Source organism: Venturia canescens, chromosome 11 (genome assembly GCF_019457755.1).
Source record: "Venturia canescens isolate UGA chromosome 11, ASM1945775v1, whole genome shotgun sequence".
NCBI classification, from domain to species: domain Eukaryota; kingdom Metazoa; phylum Arthropoda; class Insecta; order Hymenoptera; family Ichneumonidae; genus Venturia; species Venturia canescens.
In genome coordinates, this window is record NC_057431.1 from 3,688,756 (window position 1) to 3,711,683 (window position 22,928).

Genomic DNA, 22,928 nt, shown 5'->3' on the forward strand with positions numbered 1-22,928 from the left:
GGTAGAGTCTCGGGACAAGTACATTGACAGCCCTGTCGTCTGCTGGCCCGAGGCTCTCGCCGAGTTATACTTTCTCTGAATAAAACGATTGGCGGTGGTGGGAGTAAAATTGGCATGTGATTTTATTGAATTACGAAGCTCAGGAGCCATTTAGCAACTTGAAAATTGAAGTTTAAGCCAATTGAGTAATTCTCTTTCGATTCCGCCCTAAATCAGCATGATCGGTGTTGTAATTGCTGAGAAAAAACTTTGCACGGGCTCAAGATTATGCAAAAGTTACCAACACATTCAAGAATTTATGCGTCTGTATTTATAAACACCATCAAAGGCACTTTGATGCTCTCGAGTTTCTGATTCGTTGGATCTGACGGCATCCATTTTTAGACGTTGTGATTGGTTGTTGAAATTAGTTGTTGATGATTGGAAATCTGACGTCAACTTCAGAACGTAGCACACGGCGCAGCACAGCTGGTGGTAACAGCAGTCATAAATTCGACCGATATACATATGTATATGTACAAACCATGTGTCAGTTTTTGATCGGATGAACAGAGTTTCGACATTACGAAGTGCGTGCGGGATCAATAAAAAAATAATTTTCATCATCTAAAGAAGTGCATATTACTATTTATTTTGTTATTTGTGATATATTAAACCGGTATCAAAGCGGCCGTGTAAATGTAGTCTGTGATGTGTGTGTGAAAAAGAATATAAAAAATGCGCGATGCATATGTCAACGATACTTTTCAAGATTTCATCATTTCGTTCGATTGGAAATAAGTGTTAACTGAAATAATCCTTCAATTAAACCAGAATACGAGAAATATTGTCCAGTGCGAATATATTGTCAGTGGCGTGGTTATATATCATGTGTACATAGGTTATAAATAGAACAAAAATACACGCAACTGTTAGAATGATATTAGAAACTTTAATTGAATAACTGTTTTCTAATTTATTTCTTGTGTCGTCATTATTTTTAAACATCGCCATATTTTGCTCAATATTCAGTTTGGCTCTGCCCTCTCCGATCCTTGTTTTCACCCCATTAGTCTGCAGCGGATCGATTCATATTATTAATTCGTTCCCTAATATTCGTCCTATGATTTTCTACTCCTTCATGATGATTGTAGTAACATGATTCGAGAGGTTTCTAACCATGATCTTGAATTACACATTTTGTAAATCAGATTTTCAAAAAAACATCTGGTCTTGGTATAGTGTGTAGTTATTCTTTTCCCATTAGGTCTGACAAGTGATAAATTTGGAAACTTTTCCAGTAAGCCTTTGGATGCTTTTTTTGCTGATGATATGAAAAGTCGTATCTTAGGAATGCGGTATGCAAACACAAATTTTGATAACAAAACTTATAGAATGACATGTATGTTGAGTATTTCCACTTTGCAAACTACAAATATGGAATTATTATAAAAAAAATTCATTCCAATAAGTCTACTGTTGCTCAGTTTTGGATGCGATCAAATATGATGCCTACCAACATCCCCAGAAACTTACAGAATTGCTGAATGCAATGTGCGCTATGTCATTTTAATGTAACATCATGACTTTTGACAACTTTTCATTATAATGCTGTAGATCCGGATCATTAAAATACTGCAAAAATCTGCAAACTATACAATTTAAATACTGTGCCATTCATTTTACATTTTGACTCTAACTGTAACATCTATATTATGAAGTAAAAAATTGATTATAAAAGTCTTCAGTTGCTCATTTATGGATAGATTTGAAATTGCTGTCATCGAAGCTCATTGCGCAGATACATTGAACCGCAGCAGATACCTGCGAACTCTGAAATTTCTGTGAATAAATATATATGCGATGGATTACCCCTTATCTTTGATTATGGTAATATGTAATGGAACTTGGTTCGGCAAGTTTTTAAGTGTTCCTTTTCAAATAGTATTGAAGTTTGTATGACTGATATACAGCGAATACTTCCAAACTTTGATATTTCTGTGTTGCAGCATGTGTGCCAATCATTCAAATCATTTACTCCAACCGTATCATGTAATCTAGAAAATTCATCACAAAAGTCTTACGCTTTTCTAAATACTTCAATTTTCCTTTTTCTACTCCATTGTGAGTTTTCGAATTTCTAAATTCATTTCTGAATTGTCCTGAAATGGTTTTCCTCCAAAACCAATGCAGGTACCTTAACCCCTTCGCAGTGAGGTGAAAATCACGTTTTCGTGCCATTTTTGTGTTGGAAAAAAATTTTCTTAGGTTTGTCTCAAAGTCACAGTATGAACGTTTTTGGGGTCACTGATTACGAATTCGACATCAGAATTTCAAAATTCAAAATGGCGGATCCAATATGGCGGACGCAAATTCGAAAAATGGTTTGATTTCGACGAAAGTGAGTACCTCATGGTTTTTGGGGTCGCTGAATCTGAATCTGGAATCGGTTTTTCAAAATTCAAAATGGCGGATCCAATATGGTGGACGCAAATTCGAAAAATAGTTTGATTTTAACGAAAGTGAGTACCTTATGATTTTGGGGCCGCTGAATCCGAATCTGGAATCGGTTTTTCAAAATTCAAAATGGCGGATTCAATATGGTGGACGCAAATATAAAAAATACGGCTTTAAGTTTTGATTTAATTGAGTTGATTTAAACTCGAGCGCCTAAATGTGAGAAAGAATTCAACATAATATAAAAGTATTCTAAACCATGTAAATATATAGCGAGATTTTTTCTTTTCGTATAGGCTCCCAGGTCGCGGAAATAAAGACACCACACTCATACTCGGTATAGATCAGTTTCATTTGGCTTCATACGCGTATTTTTGTACTCAATCAGTTGTAGATTAATTTTATCACTACTCTTCATCTCATATCCGAGCCCGCTGGACCTATGTCTGCACTCTAGTGCTTCTACAATGTTCCCGCCACACCTGTGACATGAAAATCGAGGGTACCATCCTAGGGGCATCCACTATACCCTTGAATCGCTCTCTTTTGACCCGAAGTTGATCTATGATCCCATCGTCGTTCTCTAATAATCAACTCACCATCTCACACACGGTCATCATCGAAGGATTGGGAGAACCAATATATTTTTCTTGAGGGTGTCAAATAGAGTAAAAGTCGAATTTTCATTCTTTGAAGAAGTAAGAAGAAGGACTAAGAATAAAGGTACTCACTTTCGTCGAATTCAAACCATTTTTCGAATTTGCGTCCGCCATATTGGATCCGCCATTTTGAATTTTGAAAATCGAATGTAAAATTCGAATTCAGCAACCCCAAAAACCATGAGGTACTCACTTTCGTCGAATTCAAACCATTTTTCGAATTTGCGTCCGCCATATTGGATCCGCAATTTTGAATTTTGAAAATCTGATGTTGAATTCGTAATCAGCGACTCCAAACACCATAGTGTACCAAATTTCAATCGAATCGGTGCAGTAGAAATATGTTTTTTTACAAATGCCCCTATACGTGTCATGACACAAAAATGGCACGACTTTTTTTGCCCCTATACGTGTCACTCACAGTGAAGGGGTTAAACGTCTTTGAATTCTGTTGCTCTGTTGAATTAAGTTCGCTTAGTTTTTTTGCTGCTTTGAGTTCTGGCATAATAAATGTTAGAAGTTTTCGGGTACTTTTTTTCAGCAACTATCAAACTGTGGATAATGGGACCTCAGCGGCCACTTGCAAACTTTGGAAATATATTTCATTGAGGGCACGTTTTGGATGAAATGAAATCTCTAGATTCAGAATGCAAAAGCGACATTTAAAGTGGGCAAATCCGTTGGATTTTTCGTGTTATGAATTTGATCTATCTTTCATTTGAATTTTGAAGAAAAGGGATAAATAAAATCTGTTCTATTAAGGAAATCTTTATATCAGTTCTTTCTTGGTATGAAGACTTGGAAAAAATCGCCAAAGGCCAAGGACAGACAGGTGACGAAATATTTCCAGTACAATTTTGACGAAAAATAGATCTGTTGTCGCGGAAACCAACGTTATAAGCCGAAAATCATATTACAGCCCACGTTCTGTTGTCTGTTCTGATGTCTGTTCTATTAAGGAAATCTTTACATCAGTTCTTTCTTGGTATGAAGACTTGAAAAAAATCGCCAAAGGCCAAGGATAGACAGGTGACGAAATATTTCCAGTACAATTTTGACGAAAAATAGATCTTTTGTCGCGTAAACCAACGTTATAAGCCGAAAATCATATTACAGCCTACGAGACGCATTTCTTCACTTTCTTGGGTTCCTATTACACAAAACATATTAGAAGATAAGGGGGAAAATCACCAACGTGAAAGAAGAAACCAGTGCCGAAATATTTCCAGTACAATTTTGACGAAAAATAGGTCCTTTTTCGTGGAAACCAACGTTATAAGCCGAAAATCATATCTCGGCCCCCAATCCGCTTTCTACCATTCTCTTGGGTTCCCAATAAGCATAGCAAATTAGAGTAGAAGAAAAAAAATTGCCCAACTCCATGGACAGACCTGTGACGGAATATTTTCTGTACAATGTTGACGAGAAATTTGTTGTTTTTCGTGGAAACCAATGTCATAAGCTGAAATTCATATCTCGGCCCGCAACACACTTTTCTCCATGCTCTTGGGTTCCGAATAGACGAAACATATTAGAGTACAAGGGAAAAAATCGCCAAAGTCCAAAGACAGACCTGTGACGAAATATTTCCAGTACAATTTTGACGAAAAATAGATCTTATTTCGTGGAAACCAACGTTATAAGCCGAAAATCATATTATGGCCTACAACACGCATTTCTTCATGCTCTTGGATTCCCAATAGACAAAACATATTAGAAGACAAGGAGAAAAATCACGAAAGTCCAAGACCAAACCAGTGCCGAAATATTTTCAGTACAATTTTGAAGAAAAATTGGTCTTTTACGTGGAAACCAACATTATAAACCGAAATTCATTTCTCGGGCCTCATCCCGGATTCCTCCATGATGTTGAGTTCCTAATAGGCATAACATATTAGAGTATAAGGAAAAAAATCGCCAAAGTTCAAGGGCAGACTTGTGACGAAATATTTTCACTACAATTTTTACGAAAAATTGGTCTTTTATGGTGGAAACCAACTTTATAAGCCGAACATCATACCCAGGGAAAATAAGATTGGGAAAAGTACATTGATGGTCCCTTATTTGCTGATAATTTCATAAAAAAGATTATCCCATAAAAAATGTTCATAGGAGAATGGAATCTATAAAAATGTACTAAGCAAATAATTCATAGAAATTTATACTAAAATCCTATAACCGTCATAACATAAATGAGGAACTTTTGAGAAAAAAGGCGTGATATCAAACCATAAACTTCCCCTAGGGAAAAAAAGGTTGGGACAAGTACATTGATGGTCTCTTGTTTCTGGATGACATAGAAAAAAGGTTCAGAATCAGGAAAAAAATTCTATAGAAATAATAAACGAAAAATTGAAAAGTTCAAAAAAATTCAACAAAAATAAAAAACAATTGAAAAAATTCTGTAAAGAAAAATAAAAAAATTTCAAAAAAATTCATAAATATTGAAGACATTGAAAAATGTACTATCCAAGTTACATGCAGTATAAAAATGTATGATATCAATTGGAGGCCAAGTTTTTATTGATGATAATTTGGAATATTTATCGAACAAATTGGAAACTTTAATGAAATTCATGATAATTATTTTCACGAAAAAAGTTAATGAAAAAAAAGTCATAACGGAAGTTACGTGCAGTACTAAAATGTATTATATCAATTCGAGGTCAATTATTTATCAGTTATTCGAAATATAATCTCCGGCGACAAATGAGCGTTGAGAATCCTTGTCGGGCTCACAACGTTTTATCAAAATTACTAAAAAATGAATGGAAATAAAATCATTAAAAATTCACATGAAAGTCATTCGTTACTTCAACAAGGTACACACTTTAAAGAATCGATTCCCCTCCGACTTTCAGGATCCCCTGATATTATTCACAACATTCAACTTCGATTGGATCGGTACAAATTATGTTCAAATACGTCTTAAACGTACTTGTCCGGCCCATCACTTTTTATTCAAATTGCTCATTCGAAAACAAATCAAAAACGAAGTTAATGCATGTGTTAATATTAAGGAACAGTAATTCCCGAGAAAATAATTTTCCTTCGAATCGTTCTTGTCAAAATGAAACGAAAATGAAAGATGAAGTTGATTAATCTATTTATATTATATGGAGTCATAATTCACAACAAAATCATTTTTCTTCAAATTCCAGGAATCCACGTGTCGTACTCGACTAGTGATATTTATCAAAATGTGTACGTGACCATAGAAAAAAAAAGTAATGCGCCTGATTATTAATTTCTCATTTTCATTGGTTCTTACCGAATGGTATGTGTTCACTAGGGTGCTTCAAAAAAAATCGATATTTTTTTTTTTTTCGTGGGCCGAAGAGGGGTGTTAGTACATGTAAAAAAAATGATTTACTCAAATTTTCAGATCTTTTGAAAAATATATAACGGTCCCTCAAACGACTTTTGTATTTTTTTTCGTGTTTTGGAGACAAACGTCATGAAAAAAATCATAAATCGTTATGCAAACATAAAATGCACTTCTCCCTTGAATACATGAAACTTTACCTTTGTGTTGAAAAAAACAATCATTAATTAAATGGTCCCTCAAATGACTTTTCTGTTCATATGACATTTTTGTTCGTACTAGTGCACTTGTACTTGTTACATTGTAGACCGTGAAGCAATATAAACAGAGCTACTGTGACCACGGCAAGGACAAAGCTCAACAGCTACATGAGCTAGGGTCTTCGCAAAAAACATGGGAAAAATATGCTTCATATTCAGCGCAGAGAAAAATTATTTCCGAGCTAAATATTCAAAAAACATATAACATAATTTTGCAATGAATTTGCGTAGTATACTCGAATACACATGTTCAGCGCATTATTCAATGTATTTTATGCTCACAATATTTCACTTATTCAACAAAGAAAGTGCATTTTATGTTTGCATAACGTTTCATGACTTTTTAAGACTTTTTCCATGACGATTTTCCTCAAAATAGGAAAAAACATAGAAAAATCGTTTGTGGGACCGCTAAATATTTTTTTTTTAATCTCAAAGTTTGGGAAAGTCACTTTTTTTATATGTACTAACATCCCTCTTCGGCCCACAAAAAAAAATCGATTTTTTTTGACGTACCTTAAAAAACATATAACATAATTTTGCAATGAAATTGTGTAGTATACTGATGTTCAGCGCATTATTCCAATGTATTTTATGTTCACAATATTTCACTTATTCAACAAAGAAAGTGCATTTTATGTTTACATAACGTTTCATGACTTTTTAAGACTTTTTCCATGATATTTTTCCTCAAAATAGGAAAAAACATAGAAAAGTCGTTTGAGGGACCGCTAAATATTTTTTTTTTAATCTCAAATTTTGGGAAAGTCACTTTTTTTACATGTACTAACATCCCTCTTCGGCCCACGAAAAAAAAAAATCGATTTTTTTTGAAGCACCCTAGTGTTCACTGAAGAAAACGAGAAGTGGATATTACTATACGAACTTGCGAACAATCAAGTTCAAATTACTTGGAGATATTATTCTTATTTCTATCCATTTTATTATATTTGTCATTATAGAACAGCCCTGATTTGTTTTCGAATGAGCAATTTGAATAAAAAGTGATGGGCCGGACAAGTACGTTTAAGACGTATTTGAACATAATTTGTACCGATCCAATCGAAGTTGAATGTTGTGAATAATATCAGGGGATCCTGAAAGTCGGAGGGGAATCGATTCTTTAAAGTGTGTACCTTGTTGAAGTAACGAATGACTTTCATGTGAATTTTTAATGATTTTATTTCCATTCATTTTTTAGTAATTTTGATAAAACGTTGTGAGCCCGACAAGGATTCTCAACGCTCATTTGTCGCCGGAGATTATATTTCGAATAACTGATAAATAATTGACCTCGAATTGATATAATACATTTTAGTACTGCACGTAACTTCCGTTATGACTTTTTTTTCATTAACTTTTTTCGTGAAAATAATTATCATGAATTTCATTAAAGTTTCCAATTTGTTCGATAAATATTCCAAATTATCATCAATAAAAACTTGGCCTCCAATTGATATCATACATTTTTATACTGCATGTAACTTGGATAGTACATTTTTCAATGTCTTCAATATTTATGAATTTTTTTGAAATTTTTTTATTTTTCTTTACAGAATTTTTTCGATTGTTTTTTATTTTTGTTGAATTTTTTTGAACTTTTCAATTTTTCGTTTATTATTTCTATAGAATTTTTTTCCTGATTCTGAACCTTTTTTCTATGTCATCCAAAAACAAGAGACCATCAATGTACTTGTCCCAACCTTTTTTTCCCTAGGGGAAGTTTATGGTTTTTATCTTTGTTTGATACCAAAACGACCCCCCAAATGCGAGTCAAAAAAGCCGCAAGGGCAGATTTCCCATACAAATCCGGCTATACCCTTTGACAAATTTATAAATGGGGAGTGGACCCTGAATTCTGGGACTGAAACATCACCGAATCGCTCCGAGATTCCAGGCATCCAGGAAATTTTAGGATAGGTTAGGTTGCTTACCAAAACCAGGGAGAATATTTGAGGTCAGCCTTTTTGTTCCGAGTCAGAATTTTGAGGAAGGACTGCCTCCCGAATGAGTCGCGCAACGCTTCTTATACCCGTTTTCTCACCATAAAATTATCAAACGCCGAATTTTCGGTTTTCGGATCGGTTCTGTGCATCTTTTCCTAACGTGACTCGCGATTGGCCGATCGTGATTTTGCCCGATGCACCGAATTCCGCTTTTTATGTTTTTCAGCTTGTTATTCTATTGAAATGATAAAAACTTTATGAGATTTGTTAGTATTTAATTATTTGAATCATTTGGCTTCGCTATTTTATTGAATCTTGTTCAAATTAATTTTATTCGGGAAATTGCAAAAAGTCACGCTCTATCCGCGCATGCGTCGTAAACACGCGTCTTGTTTTATTTGAATTGACACAAATTTTCTAAAAGAAATAATCTTTTCATTATTTTTTATCGATTCGTTATAATTTTCCGTGTTTTTTGAGCCTAGTTACAAAATTTTACGAGATCGCGTTGAGTGTTTATTAACAAAACAAAAAATGTTGTAGTTCGGGTTTTCAATATGCGGCGCCGCTAGTATCGCGCTCCACGACTTGTTTCAGGCCTTTGTATAGTACGGCCACCGCCGGCCAGCAGTGACGCGGCTCACCAGTCGTTGTTCACTTTCGGGAAAAACATCGCGCCGCGTCGCGATGTATTTTTGAGGTTATGGTCGGGTTCGAGTAAATTCGGGTTGTTCAAGAAGCCTTACATTACAATAGATATGTTTACTTTCCGTTTCCCTTCCGCGCGACAATGTTTATCCTTTGCATCCCCAATGAAAACTTTTTAAAAATGGCAAAAATCATGCCAAGTATTAAAAATATAATTATATCATTTCCATAAAGTCAAAGACGAGGGATGTTTATTTTTGTTTTCTTGAAAAATTTGGATACAAAATTCTAGCTTTTGAATAAAAACTTAGCGTGCATGGTTTTTCAAATTAATAAATTTTCAAAAAAATTACGATAACAAAACTCTCCTTAGACTGTCTTTACTTTTTATTCAATGATTTGATTAGAGACATCTCCCGACAAAAATTCTGAGATCTCTTTTATTCCAGACTTTTTAAAGCTTATTACTATTTTCTTAATTAGAGAAGTTTTTCAGTCGGGAGTTTTATGTTTTTCTAAAATATTTTTTTTTTATTTCACTCTTTTTAAAGTTGTAAAGCTACGAATAGTAGCTTTACAATTCTAAAGCATTCATCAATATATTTTTTTTTTTAGTGATTCGTTTAAAAATAGGTTATTTTTTAATATTTGAAAACCGTAGGTTCCCAGCTCGACAGCGGCCAAGTCGTCAAGTGTGATAACTCTACATCATATATAGATATTCTCCACCGTTGGACGATCGCGAATGATATATCTGTATATAATGTAGAGTTTACACACTTGACCACTTGACCGCTGTCGGGTTGGGACCCTACCTTGAAAACAACAGCTCAAAGTGATAATAGCAGCGTACAATCGTCCGAAGTTATGGATAATCAAGCACTATGTTTTTGGTCATCAATTCGATATGGCAAATTAAGTTTGAACATAAATATTAGTTTTCCAAGCGAGTTCATCATGGATTTTGACAAACTATGTTTAAGAACTCTGTCCATCAGATATAGAAAACACAAGTGAAAATTGGTCAAGACTGTTCCAGAAAAAAGTTGCTTCAAACCCCCCTATCAGCTGATTACAGTGAAACGCATAACTTACGTCTTATTGCCCTGCGGGCAGTCGGGATTTAACAAATAACAACTCCAACTTATAAGTCAGAGATAATTTGCCAGTTTCGAGTATAGATACTAGGGTGTGCGAAAAAAAAACGATATTTTTTTTTTACTTTGCATCCAGCCGAAAAAGGTGATTCAAGGTGAAAAAAAAGAATCCCAGAAGGAGAGCTCACCAAAAAATTTTTTCGAATGGCGCTTCGCGTTTCAAGATTTTCCATAAGAATAACCCACGAAATGAGTGAGACCTCCGATCATTGTGTCATAACTCTTCAGGAAAAAATCGCACAAAAACGACAATGATATGTTTTTATAGAAAATCGATTCCCCTACAAAAAAAGTCCTTATGAACCTTATGAACAAGCTTGGAACAACCATTCTCGTGCTATCACCCTTCGAAGTTGGATCGATAGAAAAAAAATTTCCATAAAACTATCGAAATCAAATTTTTCGTTTCACAAACAAACTTCTAGGAACTTTTTCGTAGAAAATTACTTGCTCTTTTAGAAAATCGTTATTATTATTCGAACAATGCTCTTTTCGACAATGCTGTGCCGGTGAGCGTGAAGGCTAAAATGTTGCAATCTCGAGCAAAATCTAAAATTCCTTCAGAGCGAGTAATCATTGAAAAAAGTGATTACAAAACGTTGCTTTCAAAGGATATAAGCTATTTCGTCACACAAGAATCCTTATCCCTTTTCAACCAAATTAATTTACCCCATGACTTTCTGAGGGTAAATATGGACTTTATGGCCTGAAAATGCCAGTTATTTAAGATGCTCCGATTTTTTTTTTAAATTTGAAAATTGTCAATGACATGGCTAATGGCATCGCTTTGATAGAAGCCTACAACGCCTCATTGACCAAAAACGAAGAGCAGTTATAATATTTATTGAAAATAATGCAAACTCATCGTCAAAAATAACCCAATTGCAATAAAGGCACACTTAAAAATAGCAATGGGTATTATTTAATCTTACCTCGTGTAAGCAAAAGGGTTAATTACCCTCATTTGTAATTTTATGTTTGATACCAGGTGAAAAAAAATCATGGCAAAAAGTAAAAACTTTTGAAACCCGATTATTGATAAATGTCGTTTCTTTTATTATTTCTTTTCATACCCAATTATAATGAAAATGAGATGGAAAGTTTATATTTAAGAGTTTTTTAGTGGTAATCATTGTTATCCTATGGAAACCAAGCACGAAACATGTTTGCAATAACTTGATGAAAATCATAAAAAATAAGTAAATTTATTCAAATTATAAAATTCGAATAATAATAACGATTTTCTAAAAGAGCAAGTAATTTTCTACGAAAAAGTTCCTAGAAGTTTGTTTGTGAAACGAAAAATTTGATTTCGATAGTTTTATGGAAATTTTTTTTCTATCGATCCAACTTCGAAGGGTGATAGCACGAGAATGGTTGCTCCAAGCTTGTTCATAAGGTTCATAAGGACTTTTTTTGTAGGGGAATCGATTTTCTATAAAAACATATCATTGTCGTTTTTGTGCGATTTTTTCCTGAAGAGTTATGACACAATGATCGGAGGTCTCACTCATTTCGTGGGTTATTCTTATGGAAAATCTTGAACCAGGAAAAAAATTCTATAGAAATAATAAACGAAAAATTGAAAAGTTCAAAAAAATTCAACAAAAATAAAAAATAATCGAAAAAAATTCTGTAAAGAAAAATAAAAAATTTTCAAAAAATTCATAAATATTGGACAAATGGAAAAATGTACTATCCAAGTTACATGCAGTATAGAAATGTATGATATCAATTGGAGGCCAAGTTTTTATTGATAATTTGGAATATTTATCCAACAAATCGGAAACTTTAATTGAAATTTATGATAATTATTTTCAAGAAAAAAGTTAATGAAAAAAAGTCATAACGGAAGTTACGTGCAGTACTAAAATGTAATATCAATTCGAGGTCAAGTATTTATCAGTTATTCGAAATATAATCTCCGGCGACAAATGAGCGTTGAGAATCCTTGTCGGGCTCACAACGTTTTATCAAAATTACTAAAAAATGAATGAAAATAAAATCATTAAAAATTCACATGAAAATCAGTCGTTACTTCAATAAGGTACACACTTTAAAGAATCGATTCCCCTCCGACTTTCACGATCTCCTGGTATTATTCACAACATTCAACTTCGATTGGATCGGTACAAATTATGTTCAAATACGTCTTAAACGTACTTGTCCGGCCCATCACTTTTTATTCAAATTGCTCATTCGAAAACAAATCAGGACTGTTCTATAATGACAAATATAATAAAATCGATAGAAATAAAAATAATATCTCCAAGTAATTTGAACTTGATTGTTCGCAAGTTCGTATAGCAATATCCACTTCTCATTTTCTTCAGTGAACACATACCATTCGGTAAGAACCAATGAAAATGAGAAATAATCAGGCACATTACTAGAAATTTTCGAACCTACTCAGCCATGAAATGTTTTTTTTTCTATAGTCACGAAAACTCACAATGGAGTAGAAAAAGGAAAATTGAAGTATTTAGAAAAGCGGAAGACTTTTGTGATAAATTTTCTAGATTACATGATACGGTTGGAGTAAATGATTTGAATGATTGGCACACATGCTGCAACACAGAAATATCAAAGTTTGGAAGTATTCGCTGTGTATCAGTCATACAAACTTCAATACTATTTGAAAAGGAACACTTAAAACCTTGCCGAACCAAGTTCCATTACATATTACCATAATCAAAGATAAGAGGTGATCCGTCGCATATATCAGAGTCAATGTATCTGCGCGATGAGCTTCGAAGACAGCAATTTCAAATCTATCCATAAATGAGCAACTGAAGACTTTTATAATCAATTTTTTACTTCATATATATGTTACAGTTAGAGTCAAAATGTAAAATGAATGGCACAGTATTTAAATTGTATAGTTTGCAGATTTTTGCAGTATGTCAATGATCCGAATTTACAGCATTATAATGAAAAGTTGTCAAAAGTCATGATGTTACATTAAAATGACATAGCGCACATTGCATTCAGCAATTCTGTAAGTTTCTGGGGATGTTGGTTGGCATTATATTTGATCGCATCCAAAACTGAGCAACAGTAGACTTATTCGAATGAATTTTTTTTATAATAATTCCATATTTGTAGTTTGCAAAGTGGAAATACTCAACATACATGTCATTCCATAAGTTTTGTTATCAAAATTTGTGTTTGCATACAACATTCCCAAGATACGACTTTTCATATCATCAGCAAAATAAGCATCCAAAGACTTTTTGGAAGAAGTTTCAAAATTTATTACTCGACAGACCAGGTGGAAAAAGTATAACAACACTTATATCAACACCAGAAACTGTTTTAAGAATCTGATATATAAAATGTGCGATTGATGATCATAGTCGGAAACCACTTGAATCATGTTACCACAATCAGCATGAAGAAATAGTAGAAAATTATAGGACACATATTAGGCAACCATTTAATACTATGTATCGATCCGCTGCAAACCGATGGAGTCAAAACAAGGATCGGAAAGAGCAGAGCCAAACTCAATAGGAAGCAAAATGTGGGAATATTCAAAAATACCGATGACACAAGAAATAAATTAGAAAACATTTATTCGATTGGAGTTTCTTACATTATATATATACTAACAGTTCCGTGTGTTCTTGTTTTATTAATTATCAACCGTAATATTTCAGATCGCAAAAAGAAAATTTGACGTTATAGGTTGACGAACATTTTTTCTTACAACTTCCAGACCTATTTTGATAAACTGATTTGCCTTATTTATATTATTCACTAACTATGCGAACGTTTGCTACATTTGTCCCACACTTCGTAACGTCAAACCCCGGCCGGTTCGTTACCACACAGCTATCAAAGGGAACTCGTATATATGACCTACATTATTACACATGATATGTAATCACGCAACTGATGATATATTTACACTGGACAATATTCCGCGAACTCTGGTTTAATTGAAAGATTATCTCAGTTGACACTTATTTCCAATCGAACGAAATAATGAAATCTTGAAAAGTTTCGTTGACATATATATGAATCGCGCATTTTTTTATATGTTTTATTTGCACACACAGATCACAGTCTACATTTACGCGGCCGCTTTTATACCGGTTTAGTATACCACAAGTTTTAACAAAATATACATTAACCAATTTTCACTAACCATTTTCATTTATTAATTAGAGTCCGCACACAACAGCACTTTGGGGATCATAACCTCACCTGTCAAAATGACGTTTAGTATGAAAACAAGTCTCGGGTGGTTTCGGATGTGCGTATCGATGTATTGATATCTTATAACCTATATTCACAAATGATATAAATGATAAACTTATTTTCAATCAAACGAATTAATGAAATCTTAAAAAGTTTCGTCGACATGCACCGCGTATTTTTTTATTTTATTCTTTTTCACACACCAGACTACATTTACGCGACTGCTTTTATACCGGTTTAGTTTAGCATTCCACAGGTTTTAGTACTATGCACTTGGTTAGATGACGAAAGTTTTTTTTATATATTCCACACGCATTCCATAATGACAAAACTCCGTTTGTTTATACGATGATCGAAAACTGACACATGGTTTATATATATATATAATATTTACGGAGTCTGAGCGCGGTCGGGGTAAGACTCAAAAGTTAGAAGGCCTAAAATGGCGAACAGGCATTCCGTATAACGCATATATAGATATACAGAATGCCTGTTCGCTATTTTAGGCCTTCTAACACTTGAGCCTCACCCGCGGTCGGCCTAGCAGCTGGAGGAGCCGACATCGTTGAGCCAATCAGAATGCGTAGAGGCAACAACTCTACTACCACTAACTACGTCAAAACGCGTATACGTATACGTCGAACTCGTGATGTGTCAGTAACTTTTGCATAAACTTGAGCCCGTGCAAAGTTTTTTCTCAGCAATTACGCCACCGATCGTGTTGATTTTGGGCGCAATCGAAAGAGAATTTCTTAATTAGCTGAAAGTTCAATTTTCAAAGCCTCAGATGACTCATAACTTCGGTAATTCAAAAAAATCACTTGCCAATTTTACCCCCACCACGGCGAATCGTTTTATTCAGAGAAAGTATAACTCGGCAAGAGCCTCGGGCCAGCAGACGACAGGGCTGTCAATGTACTTGTCCCGAGACTCTACCGAGTCTCTTGAAACGCGAAGCGCCATTCGAAAAAATTTTTTGGTGAGCTCTCCTTCTGGGATTCTTTTTTTTCACCTTGAATCACCTTTTTCGGCTGGATGCAAAGTAAAAAAAAAAATATCGTTTTTTTTCCGCACACCCTAATAGATACGCTATGTGTCATGCCTTATTTTCTTATGACTTTAGATGATCTCGTAGGCATTTGCATGCTTTTATTCAGTCACAAACGTTTTTCAAATTTTATAAAAAATAAATTCCTAACTTTTATTTCTTTACAGGACGTTGCGATCAGTTTGGAGGATGGTGCGTGTACGAAGCTAAAAAAACCGATGAGTGACCAGCTCGGATAAAATCTCGTTAGGAATACTGGCCAGTCATTTGTAAAAAGAACCTGTAATGAAAAAAACATATGCATGAAACAACTACAGTGATGTTGTTTTGATCAGGATTAGCCAAAGATATTTTGAGAAGTTATCGGGTTAAAAAAATACTTTTCGAGCGTGTTGAAAAACAAAGTTTGTGTGTGTGTGCGTGGGCGCGCGCTCGCGATAGAGAAAGAGAGAGGTGTAGATACGAAAAAAATAACTAATGACAAGTCTTCGAGGACCTTTTTGGAATGTTGCGCACTAAACTACAACGGAACCAAACCAAAATCACACCAAACTAAAAAACCGAAAATAACGACGTTTTGACATTTCATGTATCACAGATTTGTACTTTGATAAGCGTTGCTGCGGCTCGTACGAAGAGTGGCTATGGACTGAGTTGAAAGGAAAAAAACAATATTTGATTTGAGCATATTTGTTGTAAATTGGAGTGTGATGGAGTAAAAATAATGATGTGAAAGGGAAAGAAGCCGTTTAACGTAAGAAGGTTGTATTCGCATTTTTGATATTTTTCTGTGTTAGAAAACGAAAAATGATGCTTCATTTAAAATTAAAGGAATCCAATTGTATGTGGAAAAAAGATAAAGTCGAAAGTCCAGTCATTGCGAATTGAAAAAAAAACTAAACAGTTATTTTATTTACGAAAATTATTGAATATGAAAAACAGAATTGTTTGATTCGTATAAAATATTAACACATTGAATTTGTTTTTACGACTTCACGAAAAAAAGAAAATATGAAAGTCCTTTGCGTGAACTGATAAAATTAAACTACAACCTCTATCTTATATGTAGTTTCTTTCTTTTAACGTACTCCAATTTCTTAGGAAATATGAGGAAAGAAAATCGACTTTTTATGAATGATCTGATTTTTAATATTCATATCAAACCGATTCCGGTTGTATACATGAAACTCATAATTTACGTATGACTAAATACCTATTCCATTAACTACAACTTCTGGAATTTCACGATTGAATTCCGAAAGAACTTTTAATACTTTTTTCCTATCGGTTATCTGCGCACGTAAATTTTCACAAAGAGAATCGACGGGTTCCTGTATGTTTCTATTGAAACTTTTTCTGGAGCGGATACATTCCTGAAATTTTATTTACATTTGAATAAAAAAAGTCATTTCGTGGAGCGAAAATCACAATTCTCGATACTTTAATTGAACGACGAATCTCTTTAATCTTCGTTGGAATTAAATTCAAATATCACATATAATGGAGGATAAGACTTGTGTGGAAAAGTACAAAGTTCAAAGGATAGTAAAATCGATTGAAAAACAATTTTTTTACGTTTATTTGTTCATTTAAAATCATGAAAAACGAGTGAAAAAATTATCGTTGCAAAAAGTCGTCGCGTGTGTTCTATGTGCCTAAATACAAAAAAATAGAGAATTTATAAATATGTCTATTTATACACACATATATAAAAATAATTAATATATAGTGAAGGAAAAATATTGATGAAATATGTTAACACTTGACGACGAAATGTGTAGAGTTGTCACACTTGCCTTAAACTGATCGGAAATTAACGAATCCAGAGGTTGCTCTGTTGACGCAAAATATGATTATATATATGTAGGTTATTTATTCATTTTTCCGATCAATGCGACTTATACAAAAGATTGGAAAGTAATCGAAATGGCTAATCATGGAAATAAAAAACTTGTAAAGTTTTCAAGGGTAACTTGAGCACGTGAAAAAAGGTATAAACCATTTTTTGAACGCATTCCTTAACTTGTAAGAATCAGTATTTTGATTGATAAATGTTTATTTTGCCGTCACATCACGAAAATCCCCCAAGATGTTAGTATTCTGCAAATGAAAAAAATTAAATTGTATCTGATCTTGACAAAATGGGGAACATATTTGAAGAAACGGAAGAAAGGGAGTAAACAAAACGAAGTCGTTAGTGATTAAGTATTGATTGTTCCACAGTGCTCAGAGAATTTTATCGACACGCCTATGTGTGTTTTTGTTTTTGTTTCGTTAATGTTATATTAGAACTATTATTTAGTGGATAGAAATTTTTGATTTTGTTTCAAGTTTGATCTTTTCGTTCTATTTTAACAGCATCACACCATCGTTTAGAGTTTAATCATTGTTAAATTAATTTGACGATATTAAATTATGTTCAAAACCGATGTGGTTTTCATTCAACTTTCGAAAATAACTTTTCATACTTTTCGCAGGCACTTTTCTGTGGGCACGCGATACGTGTTTTTATCGCTGTCCACAATCCTTCGAATGGTCTAAACTATAATGTTACATAAATAGGGTAAGCCGTCATGATATTATTGCCTTAGAAAAATTCTACGTTATATTATTCTTATTACTATCAATACGAGAGCCGACGACCAAAACTATGATAGCCAAACTGTATAAAATCGGAAGATTATATTATTTTGAACTCGACTAGACGGGTTGTAATGGTCAAAAGTGTAGCAAATGCTCGGGAAGTCATTTCTGCTGTGTAAAAAAAGGCAGTCGGTATTATAGCAATACGTGTAATAATGGAAATGTACATAGGTATTGTCATTTCATGACCAAATAGTTTAAGCCTGAGCGAATTTGTACAAACGTTAAAAAATTCAGCCGACATGTATCATAGCAACCGGGATTAATTTTTTTTTTTTAAGAATTTGTATTGAAACTTCTGAGCCAAAATAACGTTTGGATTTTCTGCTAAATTGCAATTGAAAGATAGTGACTAAAATGATTATTAAAATTTTTCATTACTAATATACTCGTGTTTTGAACATTTTATGACTCCAGCAGTCGTATGGCGTAGAAAGTTCGGTAACAAGGTCGCTTAGCGTAAGAATGCGTGTGTCAGAGTTTTGTGAGTACGCGTGACCATAAAGTTAGTTATGTGGCGTTGCCAAATTGATTTTCAATCAGTTCGTGTAGTCCATCGCGTTCATAAACCAGTGCGATTAACTTGACATTTCATCGATAACCCTACATCTAATGTATAGTACTTTACATCAATCTATTACCTGGAATCTAAAGTTACATGTGTTTATTTTTCATTAACGAAAGATGGTATTTTCACGCAGAAAAAACCAATAATCTCATCTCGGTATCCCTCACGTCGTAAGACATAATTTTAAAAGTTCTCAAAATGGTGATTTTGAAATACAATATCCCAATTTATAGACGGTAAATTATTATGAAATTTTTCCACAAGTTGGATTTCGCTTTGAATTTCGTGTTTACAAAATTTGGTAATTATGTAGTTTGGATACTTTTCCGAAAATCGATGCTAGAATTTTTTTTTGGCATGAACTGCTTCGATTAGTCACCATTAATAAAATTTCGTCGGTGGAGGCTGACATTTTCCATAAAAACAATAAATTATGGGATTTCGAAGTTGTTGGAAAAACGTTACAAAATAGGGAATATTTGAATATTTTGAAGTTCACATTAGAACAGGTGGACAAACACACACCCACGCACGCGCAGACGCGGGCGCGCACGCACTCACATACACAAGCACTCACATTGAAAATGCTCTGAACTTACCCAACGATCCCGCACACGCATAGAAAGATGTTCCAAACGCGTGATGTGTGTGCGAAATCGTCAGGTGGGTTTAGAACACTTTAGGTGTGTGTATGTGTGTGTGTGTGTGGTGCGCGCGCGCGCGTGCGTGCGTGTGCGTGTATATTAGGGTGCTTCAAAAAAAATCGATATTTTTTTTTTCGTGGGCCGAAGAGGGGTGTTAGTATATGTAAAAAAAATGACTTACTCAAATTTTCAGATCTTTTGAAAAATATATAACGGTCCCTCAAACGACTTTTGTATTTTTTTTCCTGTTTTGGGGACAAACGTCATGAAAAAAATCATAAATCGTTATGCAAACATAAAATGCACTTCTCCCTTGAATACATGAAACTTTACCTTTGTGTTGAAAAAAAAAATCATTAATTAAACGGTCCCTCAAATGACTTTTCTGTTCGTATGACATTTTTGTTCGTACTAGTGCACTTGTACTTGTTACATTGTAGACCGTGAAGCAATATAAACAGAGCTACTGTGACCACGGCAAGGACAAAGCTCAACAGCTACATGAGCTAGGGGCTTCGCAAAAAACATGGGAAAAATATGCTTCATATTCAGCGCAGAGAAAAATTATTTCCGAGCTAAATATTCAAAAAACATATAACATAATTTTGCAATGAATTTGCGTAGTATACTGGAATACACATGTTCAGCGCATTATTCCAATGTATTTTATGCTCACAATATTTCACTTATTCAACAAAGAAAGTGCATTTTATGTTTACATAACGTTTCATGACTTTTTAAGACTTTTTCCATGACGATTTTCCTCAAAATAGGAAAAAACATAGAAAAATCGTTTGTGGGACCGCTAAATATTTTTTTTTTAATCTCAAAGTTTGGGAAAGTCACTTTTTTTATATGTACTAACATCCCTCTTCGGCCCACGAAAAAAAAAAAAATCGATTTTTTTTGAAGCACCCTAAAAAACATATAACATAATTTTGCAATTAAATTGTGTAGTATACTGATGTTCAGCGCATTATTCCAATGTATTTTATATTCACAATATTTCACTTATTCAACAAAGAAAGTGCATTTTATGTTTACATAACGTTTCATGACTTTTTAAGACTTTTTCCATGATGATTTTCCTCAAAATAGGAAAAAACATAGAAAAGTCGTTTGAGGGACCACTAAATATTTTTTTTTTTAATCTCAAATTTTGGGAAAGTCACTTTTTTTACACGTACTAACATCCCTCTTCGGCCAACGAAAAAAAAAAATCGATTTTTTTTGAAGCACCCTAGTGCATATGCGTGTGCGTGCGTGCGTGCGTGCGTGTGTGCGTGTGTATGTGTGTGTGTGTGTGTGTGTCGAGTCGTCGGGTGGATCTCGAACATCTTTCGATGTGGATGCAGTATCGTTGGATGGGTTCGGAGCACTTTCAAAGTGTGTACGGTCGTCACTAGGTTATTTGGTTATCAGCTTTCGAAAGTACACCCCAGAACAGGTATGGGTGTGTATGTGTGGGTGCGTGCGTGCGTGCGTGTGTGTGTTTGTGTCCACCTATCCTAATGTGAACTCCAAAATATAAAAATATATGTACCTTATTCCATGACATTTTTCTAACAATTGCAAAACCCTATAACTTATAGTTTTTATGAAAAATGTCAGCCTTCCCGATGGAATATCACCTATTGTAGTTTAATCAACAACTGCAAGAAGAAATAGTATATTGTGCGCCTAGGGAGTGAAGTAGGTCCTTCTCTACACGCATATCGTTCGCGTGTAGGGAGGCCTACTTTACTTCCGAGATGCACATACTATTTTTTTCCCATCGATGTGGAAAGTTCGCGAACGTATACAGTGTAGGTAATGAATGAACAGAGAGTTCAAAACTCGCTGAATTTTTTTCAGGGTTTATGAAAATTTATAAAAAAAATTGATTAATAGCAGCGATTTATTTTTAAGTAGAAGGATAAAGTTTAAAAAAATAAAAATTTCTGAAGAAACCATTTTTTTTCAATAAAAAATTTATAAATTGAAAAAAATTGAATTTTTCAACGCTGAAAAAAAATCACAAATCATGAAGGAGATGAAAATTTTTCGAATTTTGAGAAACCAGATTTTTTTTATAAATAAAAAAAGAACGGAATTCTAAGAGTTTTGAAAAAAATCATTTTTTTAAATTTTCAAACCATTTTTTAAATTTTTTAAAAGGCAAAAAATTTGCGATTTTTCTGCAATTTTTTTTCAATACTTCAATTTTTTACATTCCGTAAATTTCTTTTTCGAAATTTTATTTCATCAAATACAACATCGATACGAAAAACAAATCCATTGTTTCGTTTATTATCGATTTAGTACAATGTTTTCCGAAGTTAATTCTTTAAAATATACTAAGAATCGTCAACACTAGTAGTTGTTTGATCCTTTTGCCGTTGTTCAAAACCTTCCCAGCACTGTATATAGATATATATATATACGCATATCTAGATATACAGAATGCCTGTTCGCTATTGTCGGCCTTCGAACTTTTGAGTCCCACCCGGTTACTAGATTTTCTGAATTTTTGCCGATAGCGGATTCATAATGAGTGCCATCGAATGCGCTGGCAGGGTGTCAGTTGGACACCGGGCAATTTTCCATTGTGGCATTTGCACCGTGCTATTCTCCATTGTTGTAACTCTCCTACTCTGGCGATTGGACATTCGACATTCATAGCAGTTCGACATTTCCCTGACGCTCGCGTATTCCCACTTTTCGCACCATCAGGCTCAGCCATCCCCACCATGCCCGCTGATGGGCATCGTTACCAAACGATGAAATTTTTCTATTTTCTCGCGAATCACCGAAAAATTAAAATGTTAGGAGACGAAACATATATGGGGTATTCCACGTCAAATCAGCCACTTCAAAACTTTTGGATTTTTGATTTGGTTCAAAATTTTTCAGGTTATACCCATTGAAAGGAGCTCTCTTGATTTTTTCCAGAATTTTTAGCCGATTGGATAATCAGTTATAGTTTTTGGAAAAAAATAGAGATTGTTTTTTCTTTTCCATATAACTTCCGAAAAATGGGCCGAATTGAACTTTTTTTTAAAACTTGAGTGTTTTTTTCTGTTCTTTTCGAAGATATTTTAAAAAAAATTATTGGTGTAGGTTTTAATCAATTTTTCGCAGTTGAAACAGCACGTATGAAACATCACTTTTGGTTGAATGTCCAGGTCTAAAACTAAGATTTTATTGGTGATTTTTTTTTCAAAATTACGAAAAAAATATAACCAAACGAGATCCCATAACGCAACTAGTCTTAAAAATCGTTGGATTAGTTGAAGTTTTTTTGAGAATTTTTCGAACAAAATTGAAACTGTCTTATTGCCTAAAATTGATAGTTTTTTTTACTTAAAACTGCGAAAAATTGATTAAAATCTACACCAATAATTTTTTTTCA

The 22,928-nt window shown here is 33.8% G+C and overlaps 1 protein-coding gene across 2 annotated transcripts in view; it reads left to right on the forward strand.

The window, feature by feature from the left end:
• LOC122417823 (uncharacterized) overlaps positions 1 to 18,111 on the forward strand; it is a 56,210-nt gene extending 38,099 nt beyond the window's left edge. For both annotated transcript variants that reach the window (XM_043431634.1, XM_043431633.1), the window contains one exon: positions 15,850 to 18,111. In XM_043431634.1, the coding sequence (XP_043287569.1) occupies positions 15,850 to 15,921 (72 nt within the window). In that variant the 3' untranslated portion in view covers positions 15,922 to 18,111. The remainder of the gene's footprint in view (positions 1 to 15,849) is intronic.
• Positions 18,112 to 22,928: the final 4,817 nt, after the last annotated feature.